Source organism: Corticium candelabrum, chromosome 19 (assembly GCF_963422355.1).
Source record: "Corticium candelabrum chromosome 19, ooCorCand1.1, whole genome shotgun sequence".
In the NCBI taxonomy this organism is placed as follows: domain Eukaryota; kingdom Metazoa; phylum Porifera; class Homoscleromorpha; order Homosclerophorida; family Plakinidae; genus Corticium; species Corticium candelabrum.
Genome location: NC_085103.1, coordinates 4385406 through 4402512, shown reverse-complemented (window position 1 = coordinate 4402512; position 17107 = coordinate 4385406). Strand labels below are relative to the sequence as shown.

Here is a 17107-nt window from a genome sequence, read left to right as displayed (position 1 = left end):
CTCACACACAAGACGTCGATCGCCTCGTTAGCCCACTTCTTTCTACCAAAAGATGATATGTCGACGTAGGCGGCCCTGACGAACGTTCAAACTGAAAGCAACGGTTGACAACAACAAACCCCACGCAAAAACGTCCACAACCCACGCACAACACGTTACCTCGTTAGCCCGGCCATACTCTTCTCTCTCGCAAAAGTACGTCAAACCCTGTTCACTTTGGCTACTGACGTACAGTACGTAGGATATCACCGTCACCAGTGACATACTAAAGGGAAACGAACAGCATTCAACAATTAGCGTGTACGTGCGAGGACGACATCTCACCTAGGAAGTGCATGATCACGCAACTTCCGTACGTGACAGTACGGAAGCCAGTGAAGTGTAGGACAGACTGCTCGTCGTGTTGCTAGCTTTAACGCTGTAGCTGACGTCCAGACGAGCCTATAAGCAATTTCGCGAAGAACAACTCACCTGCCAAGGTTGTCGCGCAAGAAGACGTACAACCTGCGCGCTTCTCTTGCCACGCAACTCGTGAGAGCAAACGAACTCGCCTAAAGCCAGAACAAAGTCCAGCAGCACCTGCAGCAGACACAGAAACGAAAACTTCGCCGTACAGCAGATACTAATTACCAGATGAGTTCCCACCGGTTGGTCGCTTATCTCAATTAACAGATCATCGTTAAGTCTTTATGCCCCATGGAATGCAGGGGTCGGCAGAACCAAGACATCAAAGGAACCTTACCAGACCGTCTCCCGCCAACGGATGTCAAAAAGGGGGAGGGGCTGGCTGCGCGAGACTAGCCCTGGGCTGGGACTGGAATTGTCATACGGGTACCGGACAAGACTAGCGCGAGAGAGTCTGTGGACGAGGCTAGTTTGTAGCCTCGCAAGCCAGGCTCTTTCGAACAGTCGCTGAGCTAACCGCGCGTGAATCACACGACGAGGAGAAGCTTTTACCGGAATTGCTCCAGCGCGAGAAGAGCTAGAGCAGTTCCGCTTCTTCTCGCGCTGGAGCAATTCCGGTAAAAGCTCCTCCTCCTCGTGTGATTCACGTGCGTTTAGCTCAGCGACTGCGCGGAAGAGCCTGGCTTGAGAGGCTAGCTAGCTGGGTCGAGGCTACACGTTTCCACAGAGCCCTATGTACAATTAATATTACTAGCCTACACCCGGCAAGGCAGCGAAAATCGATCCCGCCCCGCACCGAGCCTACTTCCCGTTTATAGCATGACGCAACTTCAGCGACGGACTCTAGAGCCCAGCCGAGTCGATTTTCCGAGAGGGGTCCCTGGCGAGCACAGTCGCGAGCCATTCGAAATTGCACCCGTCCAGCACCGTTGGCGATCTGATCCGTACATCCGTCTCGCCGTACTGCGTGCGTTTGGAAGGACGCAACTTCCGCGAGGCAGTGGAAATGTCTAGTATAGCATGACTCAGCTTTCCGCGACGGAAGAAAGCCCATCCGGCCGTCGGCGCACCAATTCGTCCATCCGTCCCGCTCACTGCGTGCGTACAGACGCGACTTCATTCATTCATTCATCTATCCTACTCTACATTTTGCATTATTGCACACACACACACACACACACACACACACACACACACACACACACACACACACACACACACACACACACACACGCACACACACTAATAATGATACTACTAATGACACTAATAATGTTGTGTCATGGCTTCCCCAGGCAGATGTGTAGCTACGCCACTGGTACACCATGATAGGGTGATCAGTACGGGTTGTGCATGTGTGCACCACTGTGGGTTGTTCTTTGCACTCTGATTGAGTAGATAATAGATCAACTACAATTAGGGACGAGGATGGCAGCACGTTACGGTCGGTTGGACGAGTTCCAGCCTTGGTGCGCCCGGGTAGATGCTGATTATTATGAGAAATTCCTATATACTGCTTAAGGACCACCTTGAGTCGAAAAGTAAACGTGGTCGCTGAACGGTTACTAGTACGGACCAATAATCCTTCTAATACAGCTAGTACTTCAAATCTAAAAAATGCTGAAGACACAAGAAGTGCATGGAGTATTCGCCAAATTACGCGAGATGATCGCACACCACTTGTTTTGTGTTCACATGCTTGGCCTACCCAGCAATTAATAGCTACCCTGTACGTTTGTTAGCAGTTCAACTAGTAAAACTTCTAGTACGTACTTCACGTATGCAAAAATACGAGTAACTAGTTTGAGTGCCTAATTTTTTCGATGACACCATCTCTCTCCTCAACTCGCAAATGCATGACGGCACGACGCTTGGGTGGAACTGTTGACGACACCGTGTTTATAATTGTAATTTGGATAGCTAAAAAACGTTCCGGTAGAAGCGTCACCGTACGTCTCGCTTTGTTGGCCTGTATGTAACGTCGAACAAGAACACAAGAACGGGTCGATTGCATGACTGCATTTATGCACACGTGCAAATGCGTCAGTCTAATAATTAAACGTGTATGCGTTTTACCAAATCTATTCTTTGCATCAACATGCGGGACGGAGAGGGGGTAACGAAGCGACCTATAAAAGCATGATTTGTTAGTTAAACCGTCAGCAAACTAGGAATCATACAATAGTTTGATTAGATGGCAAAAATGTTAGAAAGATTTACAGAATTGCGAAAAGACTGAAGGCTGGAGTAGTACAAGATAATAATACAAGATCAAGTTAATTGTTTGTTGTAGTGCTTGAGTGGTTTACTGTCTTCAAACGACTTGGAAAGCTCCGAAAAATGCTGTCTGCGAGGATTGATAGAAGTCGAGGTAGCAGGTACTTCCGGTAACCACTGACAATCTGTCACCCTTCTCTGTAACAACTAGAAACCCCGTGTACTGACTTTCATCATTACCACTGGGACTTGCTTGATAGATTCTACTCTGAGCAAGATACTTGTCGTTCAACTTTACGTTAAACCGACAGCCACTACTTTGTCCTGTCTGAGGATCGAACCAAATCTGTGAGTAAACATAGTAAATGCCAGCATGAGGTACCGTGATGAATCCACCATCGTATTTCATTCCTCCACTGAGAAAGCCATGATGTGATGTACTCGTTGACCAGTAAGTTATGAGTGTACCTTTAAAAGAAAAGGAATTAATTGAAATGTAAACGAGTTCAGCACAATGTGATGAAGGAAAGTAATCTTGGAATAATTACCACTTGACACTGTTGTGGAAGCGCCACGTCCGTAGAGATGAGCAGCTACAGGCTCACTTCTTTCTGAATACTGTTGCAATGAAATTCTCAGTTCTTTCAACACTCGTTAACACAGTGTACGTAAATGTGGACTTACGTTTTGCAGCAATTTTTGTATTGTTGCATTCAGCTTTGCCACCTACACGACAGACAAGAAATAAGTTAAAACAATGCGTGTATATGTAATAGTTAGTTGGTTATTAATTAATTAATTATATCCTACCTCTTGCTGCAGTGATGCAACTGGTGCAAAGTATGTTCGCAGAGTGCTTTCGCTCATCTATTTTCAAATGTGGTAACATCAGGTTTGCTCGAATATTAATTAATTAATTGGTTAACCTCTGGACCGGGCACGCCTTGCGGCCCTTGCTCTCCTTTGTATCCGGGCAATCCTCTTTCTCCCTTTCATATACCATCACTCAATAACAACATTCTAATTGTGAGCAGGTTATAGATTCTGTACCTTGTGACCTCTTTGTCCTGGTAAACCGGTAGCACCTGCATGACCAGGTGGACCCTAATTAAACGTTAGACGGTCAATTTGGTTAGATAACTGGGAAATTTTACTGTTTTGTGGGATGTTACCGGAGTGCCATCAGCTCCTTCGATGCCTCTAGGCCCGGTACTTCCAACGTCGCCCTAGAGTTTTAACAAATCAGGTCACTAGACTAGTAGTGTTAGCATACATAATTAAACTATTGGGCTTGCTTTCTTAATGACCAATTAATGTATAGCCATTTTATTCGTTGTAGAAATGTACCTTTATTCCTTTTTCACCTTTAATTCCAGGTGGACCTCTTATGCCATTCTCTCCCTTCATACAAAATATGAATTCAATACAATAGACAGCATTGTAGCAACTCTGAGTTTATGCATGTTTGCTGCACAAACCTGTATGCCTGTCTTTCCTGGTAGGCCTTGTGCTCCAGCAATCCCTTGCTTTCCAGGCGGACCAGTGACACCAGAAGCTCCCTTTGGTTTCATTAACATACAACAAAGCAAAGTTTGTCAGTTTTCTAAGTTTTACATCAAGTTACTGCAGCACTTCAGTTCTTACTTGTTTTCCTCGTGAACCAACAATTCCTGGTGAGCCAATTTCTCCCTTTAAAACAGTTGAAAATGAAACATTTTGCTGTTAACAATTTGTTTGGTAACGTTTACTTTGGAACCTTTAGGTCCAGCTCTACCTTCACTGCCTGGTTCACCTTTGTATCCCTTCAGTACAAAACATTCTGTTACAGATACTTAGTTGAATACATCAATGCAACAAACGTATAATTAGTAAAAAGACCGAGTGTTCTGGAAAAGAGCTTTTCCTAGTAAGTTTAGTTGTGTAATTATTAATTAAATTGCTACCTACTGTCTTTCTGCTCGAATTAATTGCTTAGTCTACGATACCTGTGTATATATATATATATATATATATATATATATATATATATATATATATATATACCTCAAATTTGTTCTCTCCACCACCACCACGTTTCATTCTAAGACCTACTTCAAAAAATCGTTTCCGTGTCCAACTACAGATCAGTATATAGCAACGATTCGTGCAAGTGATCAAACGGCGAAGAAAAAGCCTCGTAAACTTTCGGCGCCCCATCCTTTTGTATTGTAGCTAGGAATTGTGTGTACTTGACAACCAAGAAACACCTTTATTAGCTGAATGCCACCTACAGTCAACTATATCAATCCTTTACTACACTGTGCTGCAACTAACACTGTTAACAGTCAATGTTTGCCGATATCAATTTCTAAGTCAGTAAATATACCATACCACTGTCGATTGGTACAACGTTACTGAGAGCAAACTTATACTGTACATTTCAATTGTCTTGATCACGATCGCTAAACGACGACTACCTATACCAGGCCTATATACGTAATCTAAACTACTAGAAAGTTTGCATGTTTACTTCCATGACAGCTAGGGTTTCAACAAATACGTATTGTATAGCTAGGACTCGGCGTTTCAGTAGACGGTCAGAAAATTTCGTTGGACGTGTTACTCACCAACGCGAGGTGCGTAAGGATACCGTACAACTAGTACACTTTAATATATATATATATATATATATATATATATATATATATATATATATATATAGATAGATAGATAGATAGATAGATATATAGATATGTGCGTACTAGGTAAAAAACGTAGCAATAGTCTATTATTGTGTGTCCGAACACGAAGCCTAGAGGTAGCGTGGGAGCGGAGTAGATCACGCGCAGCATGGCTTAATGAGTTAGTCCGAAAGTCACTTGTGCGAGATCGCTCGAGAAGAAATCCCTATACAGTGGAAGATGTCGAACATATGACATCGAGCAGCTACATCGGGATTATGTAGCGCGCTCTAGCTTACTAACAATCTCAAATTGTGAGGAACTGTGTGCATAGTGTTGCCGGTCACCCCCCCTTTTTTGTTGCATGTACAAGACACTCAGTTGGACGCACGACGTGCATGCATGTACCTGCCAATGAGTGCTGTCTTGCACTCACAGGTAGGAAAGTATTGCGCATAAAATTACTAAAGATTACATGTTACTAAATTCATGCCATCAGATCTGTCCATAATACCCATCAATAATACTCACACTTACCCTCACTCCAGGTTTCCCAGAGTGGCCGGGAGGACCCTGGAATAAAAGCAATAGCACTAATGAAATCCTAGAATACGATGCAGTGATTGTACCATTTCTCCTTTCTCAGGTTGCGGGCATGCCGTGCTACCGACGTTGGCTGTGCTCGAGGAGATGGAGAGCAACAAACATATGGCCATCATCATCGACACGTAAGCTGCAATTCTAGACATGGTTTTGTCCGAATCTGTCGTACTGTGATCGTCTGTCTTGGTCTGGTACTGAATGGCAACTGACGGTTGTAAGACGGGCGATCTCCTATAATGTGTAACTGTGATTGACGTCACTGTATTGAATTTGTTCATATATAGTAAACATTGACTCGACCTTGTAAATTTCTTTAAATCTGTATACGTCATTAGTTTAGCAAATGTGTCCAAATATGGTGTTTGAAAGTGCATGTTTGAAATTGGAACGGTGTGTGGTATGGTTATGGTTATGGCGCGGGAGACGAAGGTATTGGAGTCTCTGATCTAATCTCGGTCATTTTCCAGTTACGGTCACTCGTTCTCTGTCAACTATAGCTGCGACCTGACCCAGTTGCTACGCTGTCGTTACAGACTTTCTTGGATAGAACCAACTAGGTATAGCAGCAGCGTATGAACCAGGATTTGCTTGAAGGGGCGTATGCACATTTACCTAAGGGAGCGTGGCTCTGCAAACAAGGTAAAATATATGAATTAATTAATTAATCATATATATGCATGTAACACAGCAAAAAGCGGGAAGGCCACATCAACGCTATTGTGTTAGTGTAGTATATGTCACGTCAATGTTATCAGTTTCTACATCTGTCATTCTTATATATTAGCAGGTCACTTGATTGACAGCTGGAAAGTTGAGGGAGCACGGTAAGTGCTGCCAGTCCTCCCCGGTTCATACACTTTAATATGTATAAGTGTATGAACTGTATGAGTGTTCATACTGTGTCCTTAGATGTGCACTTGTAATTTACATGATCAGTTATTAGCACAGTATGATGATAAGGTGGTCGGTGCGTGTTGCACATGTGTACTATTGCTGTCCTTTTGCACTCTGTTTGGGTAGACAATAAATCAACTACCCCAGGCCCCATTTTGGCCACGAGGATTTCGGGACAAGATCCAACCGGGAGTCGCCCAATTAGATTATTTATTATGAGAAAAACGTACTGCTGAAAGACCATCTTGAGTTGAAAGCGATTTTATCACTGAACAGTTACAATTCTAGTAGTAACCATGCAACACTCTCTTTCATTGCTAAGAGTGTATAAAATTTCCTAAAAAATCTGACTTTACAGGCATTCAACATGCAGGAAAGCGTATTGAGTGTTGTTGCAATTGCAATCAATGCCAACTTTAAGGTGATAGTAGTAAAACGTGCTGCTTGTACCTCACACGTGTATAAACACGAGTAAGTAGTAGGTGACTAGTTTTTCCAGCTGACGCAATCTCTCCTTCCTCAACTGACATTTTAGTATGACGGCACAACGATTAGATGGAACTGCTGACAACACGTTGTTCATAATCTCTTGTATATTGGATAGCTAAAATACAACATTCCGGTCTAAGTGTCACTCTACCTTCAGCCATAACGGCTTTTGGGTAACGTCGAACAAGAATGGGTTGATTACATAACTGCATTTATGTACACGTATAAATGCTCTAGATTAACGTGTAAAGTCCACTTTCTGCATCAACATGTAGAGCGAAGAGGAGTATCAAAGCGACCCAATAAAGCATGATTTGTTAGTTAAACCGTCAGCAAACTAGTTGTCGCTATATACTTTGATTAGATGGCAAGATGTAAGAAAACGTTACAGAATTGCAGCTAGAAGACTTTGCAAGCTGGAGTAGTACAAGATAATAATACAAGCTCAAGTTAATTAATTGTTGCCGTTTGTTGTTGTGCTCAAGCGGTTTACTGCCTTCAAACGACTTGGAAAGCTCCAAAAAATGCTGTCTGTGAGTATTGATAGAAGTCGAGGTAGCAGGTAGTTGCGGCAACCACTGACAATCTGTCATTCTTCTCCATAACAACTAGAAACCCTGTGTACTGACTTTCATCATTACCACTGGGACTTGCTTGATAGATTCTACTCTGAGCAAGATACTTGTCGTTCAACTTTACGTTAAACCGACAGTATCTCTGTCCTGACTGAGGGTCGAACCAAATCTGTGAGTAAACATAGTAAATGCCAGCATGAGGTACCGTGATGAATCCACCATCGTATTTCATTCCTCCACTGAGAAAGCCAGGATGTGATGTACTCGTTGACCAGTAAGTTATGAGTGTACCTTTAAAAGAAAAGGAATTAATTCAAATGTAAACTGGGTTCAACACAATGTGATGAAGGAAAGTAATATTGGAATAATTACCACTTGAAATTGTTGCTGAAGAGCTGCTTCCGTAAAGATGAGCAGCTACAGGCTCACTTCTTTCTGAATTCTGTTGCAACAAAATTGTCAGTTCTTTCGACACTCGTTAACACAGTGAACGTAAATGTGGACTTACGTTTTGCAGCAACGTTTGTAAGGTTGCATTCAGCTTCGCCATCTACACGACAGACAAGAAATAAGTTAATGCAATGTGTGTAGATGTAATAGCTAGTCGCGGTTGTTAATTAATTAAATCCTACCTCTTTCTGCAGTGATGCAACTGGTGCAAAGTATGTTTGCAGAGTGCTTTCACTCATCTAATTTCAAATGTGTTAACGTCCGATTTACTCGACAATTAATTAATTAATTAATTAATTAACCTCTGGACCGGGCACGCCTTGTGGCCCTTGCTCTCCTTTGTATCCGGGCAATCCTCTCTCTCCCTTTAATATACCATCAATCAATAACAACATTCTAATTGTGAGCAGGTTGTAGATTCTGTACTTTGTGACCTCTTTGTCCTGGTAAACCTGTAGCGCCTGCATGGCCGGGCGGACCCTAATGAAACGTTAGAGTGTCAATTTGTTTAAATAACTGGGAAATATTACTGTTTTGTGAGATGTTACCGGAGTGCCATCAGCTCCTTCGATGCCTCTGGGCCCGGTACTGCCAACGTCGCCCTAGAAGTTTAACAAATCAGGTCACTATGGCTGATATCCATAATTAGACTATTGGGCTTGCTTTTAATGACAAATTAATACATAACAATTTTATTCGTTGTAGTAAATGTACCTTCATTCCTTTTTCACCTTTAATTCCAGGTGGACCTCTTATGCCATTCTCTCCCTTGGTGCAAAATATGAATTCAATACAATGGACACCGGTACCGTTGTAGCAACTCTGAGTTTATGAATGATTGCTGCACAAACCTGTATGCCTGTCTTTCCCGGTGTGCCTTGTGCTCCAGTAATCCCTTGCTTTCCAGGCGGACCAGTGACACCGGAAGGTCCCTTTCATTTCGTAACATACAACAAAGCAAAGCTAGTCAGTTTACTAGGTTTTACCTCAAGTTATTGCATTGTATCAGTTCTTACTTGTTTTCCTCGTGAGCCAACAATTCCTGGTGGGCCATTTTCTCCCTTTAAAATTGTTGACATTAAAAATGTTTGCTGTTAACAATTTGTTTGGTAACATTTACTTTGGAACCTTTAGGTCCAGCTCTACCTTCACTGCCTGGTTCACCTTTGTATCCCTTCCGTACAAAACATTTTGTTACAGATACTTAGTCGAATACATCAATGCAACAAACGTGTAGAGAGACCGAGTGTTCTGGAATAGAGCTTTTTCCAGAAATTTTAGTTGTGTAATTATTAATTAAATTGCAACCTACTGTCTTTCTATTTCTGCTCGAATTAATTGCTTAGGCTACAATACCTGTACATATATATATATATATATATATATATATATATATATATATATATATATATATATATAACGTACGTACTAGATGAAGAATGTGGCAAGAGTCTACTATTGCACTCAGAACTGGTGTGTCAGAATAGCAAGCCTAGAGGCAGCGTGGGAGCGGAGTAGATCACGCGCAGCATGGCTTCATTAATGAGTTTAGTCAGAAAGTCATTTGTGCGAGATCGCTCGAGAGGAAATCCCTTTGCAGTGGAAGATGTCGAACATATGACATCGAGCAGCTACATCGATTATGTGTAGCTCGGTCTAGCTTACTAACAATCCAGACTTGTGGGGTACTGTCTACGTACGCGTTGCCGGTTCCTCCTCTTTTGGTTGCATGTACAAGACACTCCGTTTGACGCACGACGTGCATGCATGCAGTTGCCAATGAGTGCTGTGTTTCACTCAACTGTAGGAACTTAGTGTTCAAAAAAATTACTAAAGATTATATGTTACTAAAATCCATGCCATCAGATCTATTCAAAATACTCATCAATAATACTCACACTTACCCTCACTCCAGGTTTCCCAGAGTGGCCGGGAGGACCCTAGAATAAAATCAATAGCACTAATGAAACCCTAGAGTACGATGCAGTTTTTATACCATTTCTCCTTTCTCAGGTTGTGGGCAAGCCGTGCTACCGACGTTGGCTGTGCTCGAGGAGATGGAGAGCAACAAACATATGGCCATCATCATCGACACGTAAGCTGCAGCTAGAGACATGGCTTAGTCCGAATCTGTCGTACTGTGAGCGTCTGTCTTGGTCTGGTACTGAATGGCAACTGACGGTTGTAAGACGAATGACCTTCCAAATGTGCAACTGTGCTTGACGTCACTATGTTGAATTTGTTCATATATGGTGAACATAGACTCGACCGTGTAAATTCCTTTAAATCTGTTTACGTCATTAGTTTAGCAAATGTCTCCAAATATGGTGTTTCAAAGTGCATGTTGGACATTGGAACGGTGTGTGGTATGGTTATGATTATGGCGTGGGAGACGAAGGTAGTGGAGTCTCTGATCTAATCTCGGTCATTTACCAGTTACGGTCACTCGTTGTCTGCCTGCCAACTACGTAGCTGCGACCTGACCCAGCTGCTACGCTATGATCGTTACACCCTTTCTGGATAAAGCCAACTTATGGCGTGTAATCAGTGTCAAAATTGCGCCAGTAGTACCTTTTGCTTACTGAGGTCGGTCGTAGACTCAATGAGCTCGGTCGTACATTCGATGAGGTCGGTCCTAAATGTAATGAGGTCGATGGTACTTAAATGTCTTCATGTCTGGAGTTGGATTCAAACTAATAACTTTCTAAAACAATGTTAACTATTTAACTTTCTCAAAGATTGTGACACTGAGTAGACGTCTACATGAGCAGTATTACTACGTTCTATATACATACACACTTGCAACATGGTTGTGAGAATCAGAGATAGATGGCCATTTATGCATGTTGTCTGTCTGGTGTTAGAAAGGAATATGATCAATTGCCTTCAGATTTTAAATATGGTACGACCAACCTCAGAAAGCAAAAGGTACCGGCGTAATTTTGACACTGATTACACGCCATACACTTGTACACGCAACAAAAAGGGGAGGAACCGGCGATGCGAGCCTACCAGATAAACAGTACACAACAAATTGGGATCGTCAGTAAGAGAGAGCGCGCTGCATATTCTCGATGTATCTGCTCGATGTCATATGTTTGACATCTTCCACTTTATATGTATTTCTTCTCTAGCGATCTCGTACAGATCGACTTTCTGACTAAACTCATTAAGCCTTGCTGTGCGTGATCTACTCCGCTCCCACACGTTTTTTCACGCTACATACGGTTGCTATTCAGACACACCAGACTCTTGCCACATTCTTTATCTGTTACGCACGTATATAAATAAAAAATAAAAATATATAACATTATATCGCGACTTCAATTGACATGACAGGAAAGAAGCTCGCTTCGCACGCTAATTACATTGCGGTACAGGTGCCGTACGGAATTTGAAATCTCCTGTTTGTTGCATCCCAAGCCGTATTTCGTAGGAATTTGGTATCCTCGAGTCATATTCTCTGAGGGTTTGAGGCACCCCTCTTTGTATCCCTTGGGAAATTTGGTATGCCGTACCCAATAGGCAGGTAAACTTTCAGTCAGCTGACGAACTGCCGGTGCGCTTCCAAAAAGTAATTGTGCGAAGCTATACGATCATGTGCCACCATGCAACAGCTAGAGTGCGCGAACTTACGCTGATGTTATTGTTTTTAGTACGAAACACCGATTAACCGATGCCACAGGTTCTGGTTCAAGTCTATCTGTGTACGTCTCGATTGTCTCTTACCATTACCGTTCTAAGATTATATTAGAAGTGTTGCAGAAACCCAAATGCATTTCTAAACTGTAGCAATTTTAGTTGAAAGAAGTGCATAACGTCTGCCTGCTCTGCGTAGGTAGGCCGTATGTTGTCACCATTTAGGTTAAATGGTGTCTGGTATTACAAATTATGAGATCACCATGAGGTCGTGCACTCTGTTGCAATGGCACATGAACGTATGTCATTGTCTCGTCGCAGCGCTGTGAGTCATTGAAAGTAAACCGGTAGTTCGTCAGTAACTGATCGTTCAGCTACATGATGCCTTGCAATCAAACGCACCTATAGATATATATATATATATATATATATATATATATATATATATATATATATAAACACACACACACACACACACACACACACACACACACACACACACACACATATTTTTATTTATATGTCTTTAAAAACTAACCCAAAACCAACCCAAACTCCCCACTCTACAAAAGTCTAGAACGTCATCAGAGCAATCTACACACAATCTCTCTAGAATTATCTTTGCATTATACAACCAGAGTTTAATAGAAAGCCGTTGGTGGAAATAGGATGTGGCCTGGCTCATTTGAGGTGACTGTGGAATGTTGTTCTTCTGCAGATTGATTTTAAAATCTGGAGACTAGACGGCGACCACAAGCCCAGACTTTCCACAACTAGTGTATAAAACACACCTCCATTCTCACTAACAATGTCTTTAGATGAGCTGTCTTTCTCTCTTTCTCCAGCTTCTGTCGCAAACCCTGCTTGACAAGCTACCTTTACCATATATGTTGGTTGGAGAGAATTTCTTACTGTGATGTCAAGGTAAGTCGGTCGCCCTCTCTCAAATCTGGATGGTATACATCTCCTGATCTTGCAGGAGATGTATACCATCTCCTGCCCAGACAATTGAAAGCATGCATTGAACAGGATTATTCCAACGTTTATGCGCTCTTAAAGATTCTATGTACCATTGGCGTTACCTCATGTGAAGCAGAGAGGACAAACAGTGAGCTGACATACCTCAAGACGTACCCAAAGGCTACAATGACACAGAGCTGCATAAACGGATTAGCTCTGAGGCATGTTCATTACGGATTAGACATCGATCTAAAAGATGTTGTAGATATGTTTGCTAGACGACACCCTAGAAGACTAAAATTGGCAAACATTGTCGACTCTGATGAAGTGTAGACTAGTTTATGTTTGTGTGTGTGTCTTTGTGTGAGCATTGAAGCATTGTTCTTTTGCGCCATCGTTTGACAAAATGTGTAAACTTAGGTGACCTGCAGTACAAGTCCAGTGACTGTGTTCGGAGTCCCGGTTTCTTTAAATTGATGTCAAAATTGGGACACCCCAATGTTTTCCTGCATCCGCCCCTGTGGTCGTTGAACGATTACTAATACGGACCAATACTCCTTCTAATACAGTATACATCAAATGTAAAAAAATGCTTTAGACACAAGAAGTGCATGGAGTATTCGCCAAATTACGTGAGGTGACCGCACACCACTTGTTTTGTGTTTACGTGCTTGGCCAACCCAGTAATTGGCGAGCGAAGCGAGCCTCTCTCTTGTCATGTCAATTGAGCTCGAGATATATTATATTTATATATTTATATATTTATATATTTATATATTTATATGTTTATATATTTATATATTTATATATTTATATATTTATATATTTATATATTTATATATATTTATATTTATATATTTTTATATATTTATATTTATATATTTATATATTTATATATTTATATATTTATATATTTATATATTTATATGTTTATATATTTATATATTTATATATTTATATATTTATATATTTATATATTTATATATATTTATATTTATATATTTTTATATATTTATATATTTATATATTTATATATTTATATATTTTTATATTTATATATTTATATATTTATATATTTATATATTTATATATTTATATATTTATATATTTATATATTTATATATTTATATATTTATGTATTTATATATTTATATATTTATATATTTATATATTTATATATTTATATATTTATATATTTATATATTTATATATTTATATATTTATATATTTATATATTTATATATTTATATATTTATATATTTATATATTTATATATTTATATATTTATATATTTATATATTTATATATTTATATATTTATATATTTATATATTTATATATTTATATATTTATATATTTATATATTTATATATTTATATATTTATATATTTATATATTTATATATTTATTGGCGAGCAAAGCGAGCCTCTCTCTTGTCATGTCAATTGAGCTCGAGATATATTATATTTATATATTTACATATTTATATATTTATTGGCGAGCGAAGCGAGCCTCTCTCTTGTCATGTCAATTGAGCTCGAGATATATTATATTTATATATTTATATATTTATATATATACGTGCGTCAGCACTTGTCATATGGATTTACGGCAAAACAGAAAGACGAATCGACAAAACGACGATGCCAGATGAATGCAATTTTGACTCCGTAACATATGCGCTAAAAATTGAAGCAATGGACCCCTTCGAGGGATCGACTCAATTGAAATTTGTTGACGAGAAGAGCCAAACAACTCTCGATTTTGCCTCCTTACGCGACTAAAGAGCAAAGGAGACTGATTTGTGACAAACGGAATAAAAAGGAAAAGCTAAGAGAAGAGAAAAGTCTGTTTTTTGAGTTTCCGCGCATTACTTTGATAGAAATTATTGTTACGCAATCATTGTCACGTGACTATGCAATCATTGTTACGCGACTATCTCAGTAAACGAGTCAGACGATTGAAGCGTGAACGAAGAATTGAAGACAACTAGAATATTTTGCGTTCAATTATTCGAACCCGGAGTTCAGTTACCCGATTCAGGCAAGCAATTATTAGAATTGGGCGTTCAGTTATCCGATTCGGGCATTCAATTACCGATGTTCTGTCCTAATTAGAAGTAACAAATATAGAAATAATTATTTTAGTCGCACATTTCTTTCATGACGTCTTCTAGGATGCTCACTCACGTTTCAGCTGAACAATAAATGATTGATTCAAGAAAGGTGGGAAGGTGAAGTAGTGAAATTCGAGCTCTTGATTAACCAAAAACCCGCTACGGCGCGTGATGGACTGTTGCATGGTATCACGCAAGAGGCACGATTTACAAAGTATGCGGATTACACCACGATTGACGGAGCAAGGCGTTGTTGTAGGCTTCCTAGATATGTAGATTTAGTTCGCTCACAACAGCTTAGTTGGACCTCCGTGGAAACGTGGGACACCAAGATTAGTGCAAATGAAATTATCCTACAACACACGCTAAAAATTCACGCTAAAGTCAAGATTAATTACAAATTATTGCGTCTATACAGCTGATGAATGATGACATTTGAGCAGCTGCCCAACCGCAGACTATGTAAGTTATTTAGTTGCACAACAGCCGTAAGCAACGAATAATTGAACGCTTGAATCGGTTAATTGAACGCAAAATACTTTAGAAGAGCAACTGAAAGTCTGTTTCCTGAGTTCCCGCGTTTGTTTGACAAAAACTATTGCTAAGTAAGGCAACCATTGTTACGCGAATTGGTAAAGACAGAACACCATCGCTCGCCAAACACAATGCTAACCGAGCATTTACTAGTTTATTTATATATTTATATATTTATTGGCGAGCGAAGCGAGCCTCTCTCTTGTCATGTCAATTGAGCTCGAGATATATTATATTTATATATTTATATATTTATATATTTATATATATACGTACGTCAGCACTTGTCATATGGATTTACGGCAAAACAGAAAGACAAATCAACAAAACGACGATGCCAGATGAATGCAATTTTGGCTGCGTAACATATGCGCTAAAAATTGAAGCATGGGACCTCTTTTGAGGGGTCGACTCAATTGTAATTTCTTGGCGAGGAGAGTCAAACGACTCTCGATTTTGCTCCCTTACGCGACTAAAGAGAAAAGGAGACTGATTTGTCACAAACGGAATGAAAAAGAAGAGCTAAAAGAAGAGAAAAGCCTGTTTTTTGAGTTTCCGCGCGTTACTTTGATAGAAATTATTGCTACGCAACCATTGTCACGTGACTATGCGATCATTGTTACGCGACTATCTCAGTAAACGAGTGAGACGATTGAAGCGTGAACGAAGAATTGAAGACAACTATGGTGTTTTGCGTTCAATTATCTGAACTCAGCGTTCAGTTACCCGATTCAGGCAAGCAATTATCCGAATTGGGCGTTCAGTTATCCGATTCGGGCATTCAATTATCCGATGTTCTGTCCTAATTAGAAGTAAGAAATATAGAAATAATTATTTTAGTCGCACATTTCTTTCATGACGTCTTTCTAGGATGCTCACTCACGTTTCAGCTGAACAATAAATGATTGATTCAAGAAAGGTGGGAAGGTGAAGTAGTGAAATTCGAGCTCTTCATTAGCTAAAAACCAGCTGCGACGCATGATGGACTGTTGCATGGTATCACGCAAGACGCCCGATTTACAAAGTATGCGGATTACACCACGATTGACGGAGCAAGGCGTTGTTGTAGGCTTCCTAGATATGTAGATTTAGTTCGCTCACAACAGCTTAGTTAGACCTCCGCGGAAACTTGGGACACCAAGATTAGTGCAAAGGAAATTATCCTACAACACACGCTAAAAATTCACGCTAAAGTTAAGATTAATTACAAATTATTGCGTCTATACAGCTGATGAATGATGATATTTGAGCAGCTGCCCAACCGCAGACTATGTAAGTTATTTAGTTGCACAACAGCCGTAAGCAACGGATAATTGAACGCCTGAATCGGTTAATTGAACGCAAAATACTTTAGAAGAGCAACTGAAAGTCTGTTTCCTGAGTTGCCGGGTTTGTTTGACAAAAACTATTGCTAAGTAACGCAACCATTGTTACGCGAATTGATAAAGACAGAACACCATCGCTCGCCAAACACAATGCTAACCGAGCATTTACTAGTATATTTATATATTTATATATTTATATATTTATATATTTATATATTTATATATTTATATGCGTACGTCA

At 40.1% G+C, this 17107-nt stretch overlaps 1 protein-coding gene and 1 long non-coding RNA gene across 2 annotated transcripts; both read right to left on the bottom strand.

Moving 5' to 3' along the window:
• Positions 1–172: 172 nt before the first annotated feature.
• LOC134195088 (uncharacterized) lies at positions 173–796 on the bottom strand. The gene is made up of 3 exons (XR_009972307.1): positions 646–796; positions 325–579; positions 173–265 (listed from the first exon to the last, which is right to left on the bottom strand). It is a non-coding gene; the product is annotated as an uncharacterized LOC134195088 (long non-coding RNA).
• Positions 797–7382: 6586 nt separating this feature from the next.
• Positions 7383–10463, bottom strand: LOC134195002 (collagen alpha-3(IX) chain-like). Its single transcript, XM_062663995.1, has 13 exons — positions 10290–10463; positions 10198–10233; positions 9414–9467; positions 9310–9354; positions 9145–9225; positions 9008–9061; positions 8842–8895; positions 8720–8773; positions 8596–8658; positions 8476–8532; positions 8352–8393; positions 8216–8285; positions 7383–8134 (listed from the first exon to the last, which is right to left on the bottom strand). Exons 1-13 carry the CDS (start codon positions 10407–10409, stop codon positions 7767–7769), a joined length of 1098 nt encoding a protein of 365 aa, XP_062519979.1. The 5' UTR covers positions 10410–10463; the 3' UTR covers positions 7383–7766.
• Positions 10464–17107: the final 6644 nt, after the last annotated feature.